This window comes from Choristoneura fumiferana, chromosome 11 (assembly GCF_025370935.1).
Source record: "Choristoneura fumiferana chromosome 11, NRCan_CFum_1, whole genome shotgun sequence".
Lineage (NCBI taxonomy): Eukaryota > Metazoa > Arthropoda > Insecta > Lepidoptera > Tortricidae > Choristoneura > Choristoneura fumiferana.
Window position 1 is genome coordinate 424,929 of NC_133482.1, and position 16,497 is coordinate 441,425.

Here is a 16,497-nt window from a genome sequence, read left to right on the forward strand (position 1 = left end):
ATCACTGTATTAACATAACGTAAAGTTTATCAACTCGACTATTCATTTTTTATTTTACAGAAATAAGTTAAGAAATACGTCAATGGCTAGAGCCTAATAATGATTTGATCGAAGCCTCGAAATAATTAAAAGCAAACTTGACGTTGACAGGTGACATACTTAACAGCTGACTGACAGTGACAAATCAACAAGCTGCGCTGCGCGTTGTTGACTCACGATATGAACAAAATATAAAACTCAATTAGAATTATTTTAATTTTAACACATAAACCGTAATAAATATGGGTTTTCTAACAATACTGAAGAAGCTCCGCCAAAAGGAGAAGGAGATGCGAATACTCATGTTGTATCCTTTCAAATTTCGTAGTTTTTTCGTGATTTTCATTACACATTCAGTACACATTTCCTTATCGTAACATCAGAGGGCTGGACAATGCAGGTAAGACGACGATTCTGAAGCGGTTCAACGGGGAGCCTATCGACACGATCTCGCCGACGCTGGGCTTCAATATCAAGACGCTGGAGCACCGCGGCTTCAAACTCAACATCTGGGACGTTGGCGGGCAGAAGTCGCTCAGGTGCCGCTAATAACTACCTTAATACGAATGCATGGTGACGTATTTTGTGTAAACTGTCACTTTGATACTTATCTACCCTTATCCTATTCATTGAGGGTTGGTAACATTGGTCTAACCTAGGTGCACTCCAAGGTCCAATCGGATTCACACACAAATGACTTGTTTTGTACTTTATTTGATCATCTTTGTATAAGGAAAATACAATGGAAACAAATCATTTTTTTTTTTTGATATACAGGTGATTAATCCATATGGGTCATGAGGGAGAAATCAGAAACTATGAGTGATAGCTAAATCTGTTCTTAGGATTCATGACTTTGATTTTAGATTTAATAAAAATGGCATTAATTTTTTTTATTTTATTCTCATACTTAACTGGGAATCAAACCTGGTCAAAATCGTACTATGTTATGTATTCTGCACATTTTTTCATTGTTATTTTTATTATGTGAATCATAAGTGACAGTAATTACATTTTACAAGCTTTGATTTAACTCTCAATGTGTGTATGTTATGTATGTATAATGTGCTATACAGGTCATACTGGAAGAACTACTTTGAGAGCACGGATGGCGTGGCGTGGGTGGTCGACTGTGCGGACGCGCGGCGGCTGGCGGCCTGCGCCAGGGAGCTGCACGCGCTGCTCCGCGAGGAGCGCCTGGCCGGAGCCTCGCTGCTCGTGCTTGCCAACAAGGCTGATCTGCCCGGCGCGCTGTCTGCTAAGGACATACGGGAGGTGAGGCTCGGGGGCCCTATGGCGTGCATTGAGTATGCAACAGGGTAGGCATCGCCAGCCAACTGCCTACCCTGAAATCGACCCAATGCACGCTGTAAGCAGCAAATCCATACAGCAACGCCATAAGGAGTACCTAACTCCAAAACACTTAGCTTCGTTTGTAGAAATATTTCAGAGTTGGTTACAGTAACAACTCCTAGCACAATGTAATGACCCAATATAGAAACTCCAAATCCTACATTGCGCCACCAAAGTTTCTCTACTCGGATGTATTATAACTTCTGACATTCTTCCTTCGGACTACGGTCCTCAGGCATTACACCTGCCTGGAGAGAGATCTCTCTATTGTAGCCCCACATCATGATCTTACCACCCTAACCAGAATACGAACCTAAGGCATCTCAAGTAAAACAAATTCAGCTTTATATCGCCTTAGAGGCAGTCAGGCTGTCATCATGATTAACATACCAACTTAGTTTAGAAATTATTTAGACACAAAAGACACGCTGCTGCGGCTGCGTTGGCATTGAAATGAAAACCCATTTTATGAATAGTTGCTGCTCGTTAGCCAATGGCACAGCTTTTCCATCATACCATCTAAAGCGAAACCATTTATTTCCCCAGGCCCTTGACCTGGACAGCATCAAGTCTCACCACTGGCGCATCGTGCACTGCTCGGCCGTGACGGGCGAGCACCTGCTGGACGGGATGGACTGGATGTTGGACGACATAGCGTCCCGCATATTCTCAATCGACTAGCCTCCACGCACAACGACTACACCATGCCACAGCTTAATAATGAGGGATTTTGGACCGGCGAAATATCGCTAGATGGCGTTAGTATAGTAAGTAGTTAAGTAAATCTTTATTTGCTAGAATACGACTTTTACTTACAAGATTTTAAGTAAGTAATTAAATTACAGTCACAGTATTCAGCCGACAGCTCGACATGCAAATTTTTAAAAACAATTGTGCTTCAATAAATTATATTAAATGAGTATAAATATATCCATGTCATTGTTGAATTTAAATAACAAAATTAATAAAATAAATAAAGCTTTTCAATTTAACAATGTCAATTTAAAATTTTAAAAAATTAGACATTTCATGGTTTATATACTCTTTAACAGTATAAAATCAATTACTCAGTAGCCACTTTGGCAAGGTCCGTTTGATTGGTTAAATAAATGAGCCAATCGCAAGTAAGACTGAAACGTCAAACGGACCTCACGATATTAACGCCATCTAGCGATATTTCACCTGTCGAAAAACCCTTATTAACTGTAGTCCAGAAACGTACTGAGAGTCGGAAGACAGGGGCCAGCAAATTAGCGAATGTTACCCTGTGATTATAAAATCATTGGACCCTATCGCCATGACAGGTTAGCAACTATCATGCGGTATCCGAGTAAATACCCTGTCGATATAAATAGGATACGACCAGGCACGTGATATTTCTGTCACAAGAGATGTGATGGAAACGTCAGCAGGAAATGCTGAGGGGAGGTTGGAAAAAAGTACAGCATGTACAGTAGTTGTTGGAATTTTCCTAGCAACTTTTTATAGACATACCTCTTAGTATTTCGTTTTTAGTAATGTAATGAACTATTCAAACAAACACTAAAGACGTCTGCACTCAAAGCTCCTGCCAAAATCATTCCTTGATTCTAATATTGTTAATATGCTTTTAATGCATCTCGAACAATGCATGCAATGTATTTAAAAAAGACTAATTTAAATAATTTTTTTATATAAATTCATCAGTTTATTCACTCCATTATATAACGCAAACCCAATCATAATAACAGTGATGTTGATGTAAACAATTTAATATCTTTACAATATACGTTCCACACTTAAAATGTTATAAGTAGTATTAATTAATACAAAGTTGTGCAGTATTTCAGGAATGTTCTGTGGTCATGGGAGCCGGGTCTTCGGGGAGCTCGGGGGCCTCCGGGGCCTCGGGTGCCTCAGGGACCTCGGGCGCCTCGGGGGCCTCCTCGGGCTGGGAAACCTCTGCCACATCCATTGCCACCTGTGAATCTTCTCTCGTTTCATTCGCGTCCGTTTCCACTTCCATCGTCGTGTTTTGCTCAACACTCGTGTCCATTTTACTGGCATCTGTCACTGAAAGAGATGAAAAAATGTTAATTAATTACAACATTTTAATTAAATCTTTTGTTAGACACAGACAGAGTTAGGTACAATTTTTCATTTGTTTATCTGCTCCTCAGAAAACTTGTTTCTTCACTCTAAGGCACATACAGAATATGAGAAAACGAATACGTGAATTGAATATGCTTAATTCTACTGGTCAGAATGACGACAGAATTAGCGTGTAACCCTATAAGACTGAGACTGATGAAAACCAATAGGTATCTATTCGTCAATCCGATAAATAACTAGATACGCCAATGAGCTAGCACAAAAGCACTTAAACTTCCCATAGTACATAATCCCATCACACTTACCAGGCTCCTCTTGTGGTGGAACATCGGCCGTCTCGTGGTGTTCGTCGCCGTCGCTCTCGTCTTTCTCCTTGTCGTCGGCGTCGTTGGCGAACTTGTCGCGCTTGCGCGGCTCCTGGTCGCGGGGGGCGGGGGCGGCGGGGCGGGGCGGCGGCGGCGCGGGGCCTGCGGGGCGAGGGGGGCCAGCGGGCCGCGCGGGCGCAGGCAGCGCTGCTCTATCCGCTGCAATTCTTCTTGGAGCTCTTCGCGTTTTTTGATCATGCACTCTGGAGTTTGAGAGAATATACATAAATACCTTTCCTCTGTTGAAGAGCAAACTTGCTTTGTCATCTCTAGTAATTATATCTGATATTACACATCCCTAGTCTCTTGTTTCGTTGTTAAACAAATTGTATTTAAAATCAATTCTCTATGAATAAATATAACACATAGTTACTTTTTACTAGCTTTCAAATAAAAAAAATATGTTATTATCAGAAGGAGACAAAAAATTGCTAATAGTTTGTATGATTATTATAGTTACTCACTGCGGTACAAAGGACCATATTTCGCTGTAAATTTATACACAATTAAAAAAGGAAAAAAAAAGTCCAGACAAAAGTAATTTTTGACAACTTTTTGTTTTTTAACATACTAACAAACTAACAATAAAACATACCTGCTAACAAAAAAAGACATACCTGCCAATAGATAGTTATACCAGGACTATTGGTTTGATCGGTATTCAATTTATATGTTAAACTCAAGAGTGTGACGTAAAACAAAAGGATTTTTTGATATTATGGTATTTTTTTAAGATTATCAAGTTTGATATAAAATGCTTTCATTCGTTAACGTAATTCAAATCTTAGACCACAAGCAAAGAAAAAAAACAAGAAACTTACTCTCATGGAATTTTCTGCTAGAAGTCAACTTTTCCGTTGCCTTGTCGGTCATCTTCTTGGGTAACCAGTAGACGTGGGGCCTGGCTTTGGTGAGGATGAAGTTGGCGAGGTGCTTCTGCGAGGCCTCCCAGCGCTCGAACTCCTGGACGCGCCCCATCTTGGCCTCCAAGGCCTTGATGGTGGCTTTCTTGTGTTCTCTCTCCGCAAACAGTGTCTTTCTTTCTTTTTGCTCCTTCTCCTTCAGTAGCCTGGCCTGCTCCTCTATCTTTCTTTCCACTTGCGCTTTTTTGTCTTCCTGGAAAAATAGAGAATGAAAATTAGACAAATTGGTTAGGTAAGCTGCTATTAGCAACTCTAACTAGAACAGATTTATTTTCATGAAAGCTTGATTTATGACAATGACAGCTGCAACTGCAACTTAAGTGTTTATTAATTTATTATATTGTGTAAGTAACATGAACATTTTGAAAAATTCCAGTGGCGTAGCTACCAGAGGGCTAGACGGGGCAGTGCCCCGGGGCCCCCAAGCTGAGGGGGCCCCTCGGACTCAGGAAATTTGGAGTACTTCGAACTCGGAACACGACGAACACGGAACAAACGATTTTAAATAGTTTAGTTGGGGCCCTAGTTTATTTTTTGCCCCAGGGCCTTTGGTTACTTAGCTACGCCACTGAAAAATTCATACAAATAAAAAATCAACATGTTAAAAAAATTAGGTAGGAAAAAGAAAAATCTATTAAAAAAATATGCTTGTAAAATATGTGAAGAAAATAAATGTCAATATTATAAAATGCTTTGTGAAAAATTGCTAAGTACTTTAAAAAATATGACCCATAATATAGACTTGCAAGAAAAATTGTGCAAGTCGCATTGCATGGCGAGGCCGTAAAGCAAATGAGTTTGAAGTGGTCAATGGAATGGTAATTTGCACGATTTTTTTGTAAGTCTAAACTAGGCTTAAGAAAAAAATGTTTCTATGGAAATAACCTAACCAACAAAAAGTTGGAAAATCCCCGACATTGTCACTTCAAAGTTCAATATCTGAAAAACGGCCGAACCGATTTTGATAAAACATGTGTATGAACCATTTCTAGAAAACCTGATTTCACATGAAAAAAACCATATTCAAATCAGTTCACCCGTTTAACAGCTACGGTGCCACAGACACACACACAGCGGTCAAACTTATGATACCCCTCTTTTTGCGTCGGGGGTTAAAAATATAACAGCTGCGGAATCGGTCAGACGGTCTGTTTGGTTCGTTCGCACCTTAGTCTGCAGCACGATCTCCTCCTGCTTGAACTTGTGCAGCGTGCCGAGCAGCGAGCCGAAGATGCGGCGGTTGCGCGTGCGCGCCTGCGCGTCCCCGCCCTGCGCGCGCAGCACGGCGGCGCGCGTCGGCAGCGACCGGCTCACGGCTGACTCCACGCGCAGCCGCTTGCCGTTGCCGCTGCCGCTGCCGCCCTCGTCCTCGCCGTCGCTGTCTGCCGTGCGCGCCGACAGCCTGATACAACAACAATAAGCATAATAAATACATTTGTTTAAGGCAACTTTGCCCATACAATAAGACAGCCGGTGAAATTACTGGCACTTGAGGTATCCCATCTTAGGCCTCTAGGTCGGCAACGCGTCTGCAATGCAAAGGCCCGTCTAATGAACTATTAACTAATTTGGTGACTAAACGGCGGTTGAGTCACCAACCCCGACGTCGCATTTATCTGCGGCATAGTGCCTCGGAACCCCCAGAACACAACATCTTACGGCCAGAAGGCAGCACTTGAAATAAAAATTAAAATGAAAAAAATTTCACCACAATCAGTAAATAGTTGAGTACTTTAGGTGTAAAAGTGTTACAAACAAACATACTCCCTTTTACATTTATAATATTAGTAAGAATAAATAAGTGCTATAAGTCAGGGAGAGTAACTCAGAACAATCTCCACACAAAAAACTAACCATACTTTAAACCAAAACGACTAATGATTCAAATACAAATCATTTTTAAGGTTGCAAATAGTTGTGCTTGTTGATTGGTTAAATTTCTGAAGCAGGGATTGGTTTGGGTGCGTGATGGAATGTCAGATGACACGCAGAACACGGTTTTTAAGCCCTACCTACTAAGAACACGTAAGGCCATTTTTCTAACGCGCAGTTACAATACCTAACTTATTATTTACTCATAGCCTTACAGTGATTAAATAGTCTATCACAATCAATGAGTGGACCAGGCCTGATAAAACAACATGCTAGAACCTACCTGTGACCCGCAGACCTGTAAAGGGCTTGTGTCATTAAATTAGTTAATACAAATATCAAACACCTGGCTTATATTAACATGTATTTAAGAGCCACCATGGAACTTTTTCACAGGGAAAGTCGATGTCACTATGACGTTTAAAGTGAAATGGTGGCTCATGAATTAAAGTCCTTGAATGTACATAAAGTAACGAAGTTAATCCTTAATTCAATGTGTTCAAGAGAAGAAGAGATTTTTACAGCAAAACTATGAGAATCTCTGCAGCACACCATTGCAGGTTGTGGACCACAACAAACATCTTTCCTCATCTCAAAAGTGCTGGATTGAGTCATTTCAATTGCTTGCGAACTGACTACTCTTTGTAATGAGAAGGACAGGCCTATGTTTTTTCAAAATGAACTCAATACCGAGTTTACCATATGTAGATTGTACTGTACTAACGTTTTAGTCTATATTCATCAATAATAGCAACAAAAAATGAAATAAAACTCCAATCAACACAGTCCAGATACTTAAATTCAGTCTCAGTAAGTACAGCACTTTATCTGCATCATACCAAACTGAACAAATTCTCAAATCCGAAATGTAATCAAAAATCCACACAAAATGGTTATAATACTACTGTAATGACTTAAAGAAAGTTTATTGCTTTAGTTAATGACTCAATTCGTCTCACATAGCGTATTTACCTGCTAAAAACAGTTTTAGTTTCTTGTTTACGCTTCCCAAAAGAATCATCATTTTGTCTGGTGTCTGGGAAAGAATTTCGGCCGCCTAAACGCGGTCCACCTTTTATATAGTCACCTGAAGAGTTGTTAAACCTAAAACAGAATGAAAGAATTAGCAAATATGGAGAAAAACTAGAAATATCTTGTCGTCAACGCTCGGTGCTAACCTATCGGAGAATCGACCCGTAGTTTGCACTATCTTTTTGATGTTTTCGTCTATTTTATACAAGCTACTCTTCTCGTTTTCCAATTGAGTGCGTAATGCGCTAAACGATATTCCCACTTCTGTCCCCATGTTGCCTATAATCGATAGAATTTGGACGTAAATATTAATTCACTCAACAAAAATACATTTCCTTGCCGCTGATGGATGGCTGTCTATGATTGCGTTTTGTTGTTAACCTTTACCCGTGGTCGGATGGATTCTGTAATTCTGTTTCAATGCGTTTTGTTTTACCCACAGAGTCCTTCAAAATAAAATATCATTAAATAAGAAAAAAAATGGAATACCAAAAAAATTTTTGAAATTAGATTAGTTTTTTTTTATTGATTGCAGCAATTTTATCATTCCACATTAGAACAGTGCTTGTTAATGAATACACTACTCACCACTAGATGGCATTGTTAGTTACGTTACCCTATTCGCTAGAAGATGTCGCTATGAGTCCAAAATATGCAAAACAACTGTCCATCGTGAGATCACAGACCTGATTTATTGAATAATGTACTAAAATACTACATAATTGTCAATTTTAAAGTTCCGTAAGTAAACGCTTTTAGTTTTACCATGTCTGTGGGTCCGTCCGTCCGTCCACGTCTTAGCGTGTTCGCTAGTGCTACAAAACTGTCATTTTGCTTGAAGGTAACCACGCCGACAAAGTGGTAAGCACCTTAAATATATTTTTGAAAATCCCCCTTCTTCCTCCACCCACAAGTTAAACCTTGAGCTTGAAAAATGTGAATAAAATCATGATGGTATTATTTAAGTACACCTAGTGAATTACAAAAAAACTATAACATACTTACAACCTAGTTGGCGTTACAACTTATTAACTTGGCTGGGTTTACGAACGATATACCTAGGTAGGAAACCCTTGCTAATCAGCTTCAATAGTATGCATACAATGTACGACTTACCTACTACCTTTTTAAAACAAACAAAATATAAATCATCAGGTTATTTTTAATTAATTAACAAAGTGTCATCTAGTACCTAGGCTCTTTATTTTTTGTAGGTTTGGGCGGGCGGGGCGTACTCCTGTGGGCGGCTTAATTTCACGCGTGCCGGCGCCCGCGCACGCGATCTGTCAACAACGCTTCAGTGGCCAGTTATTGCCGGCGACGGTGCCCATTAACTATCAATTTCGGTGCTATAATGTTTGATGGGTTATAAAGTTGACGGAGAGCTTGTTGGTGAAACTATAGTAAAGTATAACTAGAATCTTAATAAATATGTTATTGGGAACTCGTTGGTTTTTCCTTCGTTTTTCTGAAGATTGAAATGAGCAAGAAAATGAAAATCGGTCTTCTACTTTGACTTGCAAAGGACATTAGCGAACTAGTTTAAGGTTGCGTTACCGCTAAAGATGTGCGAGGATGTGTTTGCGTTGCGACGAATGTGTTTTTCATGAAACAATAGAAGCGGTTCATTTACCTGTACTCGCACAGCACATCCTCGCACATCTCTGATGGAAACAAAATCTAATTACCTTCTATGTATTATAATATTTTCATATTTTTTCTGTCGTGGTGCAAAGGCCCCATCCACACTTCCATACTAATGTTATAAATGCGAAAGTGTGTGTGTTCGTGTCATTATATGTTTGTCCATTTTTGATTTTTGGCATAGTGATAGTTTATGGGCCAGAGAGTAACATAGGCTACTTTTTATCCTGGAAAAATGCACAGTTCCCGAGGGGACAGCACGCGATAACCGAATTCCACGCGGGCAAAGCCGCAGGCAAAGGCAGTTGTGATATAAAAATACCTGAAAAAATAAAATCTTAGGGTCAACCCTAGTACAAGGGCAAGATTTCGAGGTCTGGTGGTCTTGGGGCAGCGAAGGATTAAGATCCGATGCCTCGGGTGAAAGAGAAAAAGATTATTTGATTTTTTTCTTTTTATTAATTGATTTTAAATTTACTTTTTATAGTTAAGGCCAGAATTTTTTAGCGAAGCCACTCGCGATATACTTTTTAAAAGATTAAATTTGATATAAACACGTTTCATCCATTCAACAGATGGATGCAAATTGTTTCTAATTCAGATCTCGACCAACTGATACCTATTAAAGTAAACAAGTTGTCCTTCATAAGCTCAACAGAATTCAATCATATTTTCGTCAAATTCAAAAACTCCATTAAAATATCGTGGCCCCGATCAACCGTGCATCCTTCCGCAGCTTCGAAAAAAGCAATTAGCTGTTATGTTGTCATGCAGCTAAATCCGCGGCGCGGCGGAGCGTTCAAGCGCGCATGAAAAATGGCCGCCCCAAGCTTCGGGGAGCGGGACGGGGTTTATTTACGTTTTTCTTGAGTAAACTTAGTCATTTTACTTTCATTTTGGAATTAATATGACTTATTCTTGGTCCATTTGGTTAATTATACGCAGAAGTGGAGACCGTGTCTCGGAAAATGTAGTGTAGGACTCCCTCCAGCCAGGTGGAGTGACGATCTGTAAAAGCGGCGCTGCTGATAGAAGTAAGTGGAACTCACAATCGGGTAGTGCTGAGGTCACGCACACAAGAACATGTTGTTGTTGTTCAGTTGTTGTAACTCTTTATTGTACATAAAACATATCATGTCATGTCATACATATCATGTAGTAATGACAGCGGGATTTTGACATTCACTCATTTCGGAAATCTGGATTTGCGGGTAGATATTACGTTGTGTTGACCGTTGACCGTGCCCTGTCTACCGTCATTTTATAACCGTTACCGTGAGTCATTCATAGGTAGGTTCTCTTATTATCTTTATTTTAATATAAAAAAAAAAAAACCTATTTCCCTTGGTCACGGCATCACGCGTGAACGGCTGGACCGATTTCGCTACCTAATTCTTTTTTTGTTGTGTTTGCTATTGTCAGAAGGTTCTTATAAAAGAAGATTTAGAAATTAAAAAAAAAACTACACCGGAGGCGAAGCCGCGGACCCCAGCTAGTTATAGATAAGTACGAGTGTGTACCTAAGTTAGCTTATATTTCGCTCCATGCCACTGATCGGTGATTGCTCCATGTGGTTAAGTAAAATACCCACTTGTTTACGCAGATACCTGCCGTTGTTGTTGTTGTATCTTTTTATTGTACATAAAACATATGAAAATATACAATTAACAAGAGAAAGAGATGTACAAAGGCGAACTTATCCCTTAAAGGGATCTCTTCCAGTTAACCTTTGAATGATTGAAAGGACAACAGAAACAAGAGTAGACACTACAATGGAAAGATAAAATGATCAAACAATTTAACATCAAACACAAGAAATAAATACCTACACATACATATATGGGTACACACTAATACAAAACAATAAATAAACAATAAACTAACACATATCAATATCAATACCGCCTGTTTGTGTGCCGTGCCGTTGCGACACGCTGTTGTCGTGATGGATGACAGCCCGAGCTTCAGGCGATTGTACTGAAACACTTTTAGCGGGTAGACATGATGTAGTAATGTTGTAAAAATAAACATACCTGCTATAGCTATCTGCTATAACTATAATTACTTCCGGTGGTCGGGCTTTGATTCATATATTTGTTTTTTTTTTGTTATAAATAATGGTTGCCTGTTTGTATTGTGCCACTGTAGGTAGGTACCCTTTTGCGTGCGCCAATATTTACTGAATTTTAAAATGTAGTCTTTCTAAATTCTAGTAAACTGCAATTTTGAAGTAAAATCTATGTCATCATTAAAATAAAAAATGAACCTACCTTTTACTTAGGTAATTTTAGTTGTTTATTTTATTGGAAACAATGACCTACAGTTTTTTTTTCTAATTACGCGCCAACTCTGGTCGGTATTTCCTTCCTTTCACTTAAACACAGAAGGACACGCTTCATCAAAGAATCAAAATTGCTGGCACTGGCTCTAAATATAAATACCTACATCTATTGCCAGAACATATAGTCAATAGGTACAATTGGTCTTAGTGGCACAGAATGTGCAGGATCTATGCACTTCCAATCTCGATACAGTAAGCACCCGATCGTGGCCATCCCGAAAACACAACCCGTAAATTACCTCGGGGTTACAGTACAACGAATAAATAACTCTGTCGAGATCAAACATGGTTCAGCCACGCCGCGGCCATTTGCGGCTGCCGCGCCATCTTGTCTGTCTGACGGTCATGGCGGAACCGGCGCGGTCCCGCTAATAAAACGCTTTACTGATTAATTGCGGCGGCCATTACGAATAACTCGCGCCGTTTGTCGGCGCGCTTGGATTCAGGAGCGGATGGCACGTAAAAATTGAGAGTTGATGGAATTCTAATTCACGAACATGTCACTGGCGCCTACCTATTTCTGATAGAACTGGCCTTTGATCTCGGACCAAACGTACCTAAGCTAAACCTAAGTACGGTGGCGACCGTTCACCAAGAAAATTCACCACTTTTTTTACCTGACTGCGAAGAAGGAGGTTTATGTGTTTGACCCGTATGTGTACATTAAATTCTTGAAAAATCAAAACGGCGCATTTTTGGCGTCAAAATAAAATTCAAACCTATCGAGTAGGGTATCCAATGAAATCTAATAATTCGCCGCATTTTCCCAGAAATATCAAAAAAGTGTGAAATAAGACAATAAATTAAAAAAATTAAGAAACCCGACTGCCAAAATACTAAAAAAAGAAAACAAGTCTAGTGGGCTAGAATTCTGTTAAGTAGCTAACTAAATGTTCAACAGTCGGGACCCATTCAAATCGTGACCAGCTCAGAAATTCTTAGTACCTACTTAATGGGTCCCGACTGTTGAACTTTAAGTTAGCTACTTAACAGAGTTCTAGCCCACTAGACTTGTTATCTTCTTTTTAGTATTTTGGCAGTCGGGTTTTTGATTTTTTTAAAGTATTGTTTTTGGTACATGGTATGAGAGGAGGGAAGTAAGTAGAAGCTAGTAGGGTGGAATTTTCGATGTGCTTTTGCACCAGATACGACCCAGAACGAGACTCCAAACGGGACCTCAGTCCTTAAACTCACGTGGTCACTTTCCTACACACAGATTTATGAGACTCTACGTGCTACGGTGCTACATTCAATAATTATTATAGTTACTGATTTACGGAAGAGTTGAAGTTTGTATGTCAGTATTACCAGCTCCCTGAGCTTCCGAATCGCCTTATTCACGCCTGCGCGTCTGTTCCGCGCTGAATCAACTCATTTTTATTCGACCACGCCTAATTGAGTTTTATGAATTGTTTTATGCGGACGCTGAAATTCAATTTTGCTTGAATGAAACAAGCAGTTTATCTTACAGCGATGGGCGTAGCTGTCTAGTGGAACAGTCTTGATCTTTATTTGTTTGAGGAAGTATATTTATAGGAAAAGAAGTGAAAGTTTAAAAAAAACAGGAGAATATTCTAAGTCGGACTCGCACAGCGATGTTTCCGTACTGGTATCTATGAATATTCTGTTTGTAGAGCCCTTTGCGTAAGTAAAATGTACGCAATATGGGTCAAAAACAGACATAAAAATACGATTTTCAGACTTTTCTCACTGGTTATGTTACAAGAGCTGCAGGCGTACCATGATCTTTTCACAAACGATCCAAACGCAGAGCAGTTCAATTTAGGCACCTAAACTGAATCGTCGAAATTAGTACCACGACGTTTATTTCTCAGAGCTGAGTCTCAATGGTTTACAGGTGAATGAAAGACCGATATTGTCTCTGGTCCGAAACTGAAACGCTAAGTCGCGAAAGGGATGCCGCTATATGCAAACCAAATTTTGTATACTAAAACCTCTTTATTTTGCAAAACCATAACTCTATGTCATTTCGTGTTCTTAGCAACCGTTGTGTTGATTACAAATAAAATGTTTACGCTGTCACTAATCGACGAGTCTCACTTCTCACTGAAAAATCAATGAGGAGTTAAGAAGCACAATGTCGTGAGTACCTACGAAGTCCGAGACAAAGTCCAAGAGCCCGCATCCAAGCACGACAACGTGCAGGCTCGCCGCCCCAGAGACCCAGGCGCCGGCGCCGCGAGCCCCCCATGTCGCAAGAGACGGCTCGCCGGGCCTTAACTGAAATAGCTCGGGAGAAAAATGAGACCTTGCGCGCAGGACTGCAAGAAATTAGGAATGAAATTAAAGCAGTCAAGGAGTTACTGCAAGCAAGGTGAGGAGCATTTTTTTGATTAGTTACCAATTTGATAGAGTCTCCCATTACAAACAAGCAATTCAATTGTGTGTGTGTTGAATGTGTACTTATTAGGTTTCTCGATACATACGACAGCGCTAAAGTTTTTGGAAGAAAATTTGGTATGTAGAAAATATTATGCCTTCGTAAGTCGTTTCATTGTAAAAAAAAAACGCCATTCAAAAGACTGAACGAAAGTCGGTCACTCATGTTCTGCTATGTCAATGTTTTTTTTATGTAAGTACCATGTTTTTTTTTTGTTTTAGGTTACCAGTTCCAGAACTGCCCCCAACGCCAAATTTAAATCTACCATAACCATATAATTTCAAGATAAGGTAGCCTGAATTGTCTTGACAGGTTCTCTAAAAAATCTATCTAAATTCTCGTTGATAAATTGACTCGAATTCAGTTTCTAATATAAAGTTAAATGGTCAAACTGTTGAATTTGTAAAATGAACAATATTTTTAGGAATAACGCTCGATGCTAACCGATGTGGCGACGGCACGGTTGGTGTATTTTGCTTACTTTAATAGCATTATATCGTACGGCCTTATTTTATGGGATCTGCTGCAGACATTGAGTAAATTTTTATCTTACAAAGAGAGCAATTAGAGCAATTTATAATTTGAAGACGCGTGAATCTTCTTTTAAGGAAACAGGTATCCTAACCCTGCCGTCGCATTATGTTTTTGAAATAATCATGTATGTAAGGAAGAACATATGTGATTTCCCACTAACGTCGATAACCCAAAGGCTACTAGAAACACAGGGAAGCTTAAAGTTCCATCTTACAGACTGGCTAAATATACCTCGTTGAGTTTCTTGCCGGATTTTTCTCAACAGAGGTTTTTCCGAACCGGTGGTAGATTTTTTTTGACATTCATAAGTGCTTGTTATAGCCTAAATTGAATAAAGATATTTTGACTTTGACTTTGACTTTGAATTTTTGTAAATTAATTATTTGTGAAATAAAAATGAAAACAAACCAAACGTGTTCATTTCTCCTTTACCTACACCTGTTATATAATATGGTTATTCATAAAGAAGATTTCCGCAATTACGTAGTTTTTGCCTAATAATGAATAAGTAAGTAAGTAAGTAATCATTTATTGCATATAAAGTAGGGTTTACAGGAGGGCTGATACATGGAAAGAACATACAAACATTCTTGCAAAAGAAAAAACAACAGTGAAAAACAATAACAATGGTAGCAAGTTCATGAACGTACATTAACAGCTCTTCATACACAATACTTTTCACTGGCTCCTACACTAGGCGAGGCCTGTCCCGTAGGTAGGCAATTCCGAGAGAGTGAATACATAGTGACAACATCTCAAACGTTCCGCTAGAGGCGCCGTTCGTGTTTCCATACAAATTGAGATTCTAACGCGAACGCGATCGAGACGTATTTTGTAACCGAAAACTTACACTAAGGGTACTGGCTAGGGGCTTGACTCTAATAATAAATAACTCATACACTCTCGTGTATATGAAATGTTTTTGGTGGGATTCTCATTACTATTTATAGTCTGCGGGGTCTTAAACATAATAAGTGTTAACAAAAAATCGTTTTAGGTTTAGGTATTTATTTATATCATCGTGAGAAATGCAACACAAGGATTATCTCCCTTCCCATAATCGGCGAACAAGGCGATTCCTTATGGCTGTACCGAGTCGCAGTTGTGGGTTGCTTCTTTCCGTCTCATCAATGACAACTGCGTCCTCGAGCAGCGGCTCGGTAGCCGCCTGCTGCAGACGGCGATTATGGTATTGAGGCAAGGGTCCCAAATCTAAAATGGGCAGATTTGCTGTATTGCAAATATTGTGCAATATAGCACAAGCATTTATAATAGAGCCAGCAACTTCTGGGCTGTAATTCAACACTCGATGGCCACTAATGCACCGAAAACATACTAAAGTTGTTATTTGCACCGTAAAACACTGAATTCGTTTTATTTCATTAGTTGAAGTTGAAGCGATCCAAAAGAATTGACAGAATGAGTAACTTATACTGAATCGCTAAATTTGACACTGAAGCGATTCAATTCCCACTCAAGTTAAGCGTCATGGTACGAAAACCGCTTGAAGTGAGTGAATGAAAATGTCTGTATCGCTGTCGCTGAACCGTGCTTGAACTGAATCGCAAAAGTAACGTCGTGGTACGAAATAGCGATGCAGTTCAGTTTAGAGCCTAAACTGAATCGCATTAAGAGAGCGTGGTAGGGCCCGCCTTCATAACAAATTCCTTGTGGAACAACCGGAAGTAGGTACACTTGAGGTAAAAACCAACATAAGATATAGCTTAAGAATATATATAAATTGTGTGAAAAAAATATATGATGAGATTTTTTTAATAAAGAAAAAGAAAAGGTGTGAAAAGACGTATTATATTCAAAAACGATTAAAACGACTTTTTCGAAAACTGTTCTTCTTCGATCTATGATCACAATATATTGACCTGTCTAGTTGGTATGTAGAAC

General features: G+C 39.4%; 2 protein-coding genes across 2 annotated transcripts in view; one reads left to right on the forward strand and one right to left on the reverse strand.

Annotated features, from left to right (window-relative positions):
• Positions 1-16,497, forward strand: part of LOC141432432 (ADP-ribosylation factor-like protein 2) — a 221,445-nt gene that overhangs the window by 965 nt on the left and 203,983 nt on the right. The window contains exons 2-5 of the mRNA XM_074093988.1: positions 61-346; positions 423-578; positions 1,116-1,314; positions 1,939-3,020. Of these exons, the coding sequence (XP_073950089.1) occupies positions 282-346; positions 423-578; positions 1,116-1,314; positions 1,939-2,073 (555 nt within the window). The 5' untranslated portion in view covers positions 61-281 and the 3' untranslated portion in view covers positions 2,074-3,020. The remainder of the gene's footprint in view (positions 1-60; positions 347-422; positions 579-1,115; positions 1,315-1,938; positions 3,021-16,497) is intronic.
• LOC141432427 (pinin-like) lies at positions 3,126-8,055 on the reverse strand. Its single transcript, XM_074093981.1, is given in 7 exon segments — positions 3,126-3,444; positions 3,789-3,965; positions 3,968-4,051; positions 4,670-4,964; positions 5,939-6,173; positions 7,616-7,747; positions 7,822-8,055. Coding segments are annotated over 7 exon segments (1,278 nt in total). The 5' UTR covers positions 7,950-8,055; the 3' UTR covers positions 3,126-3,217.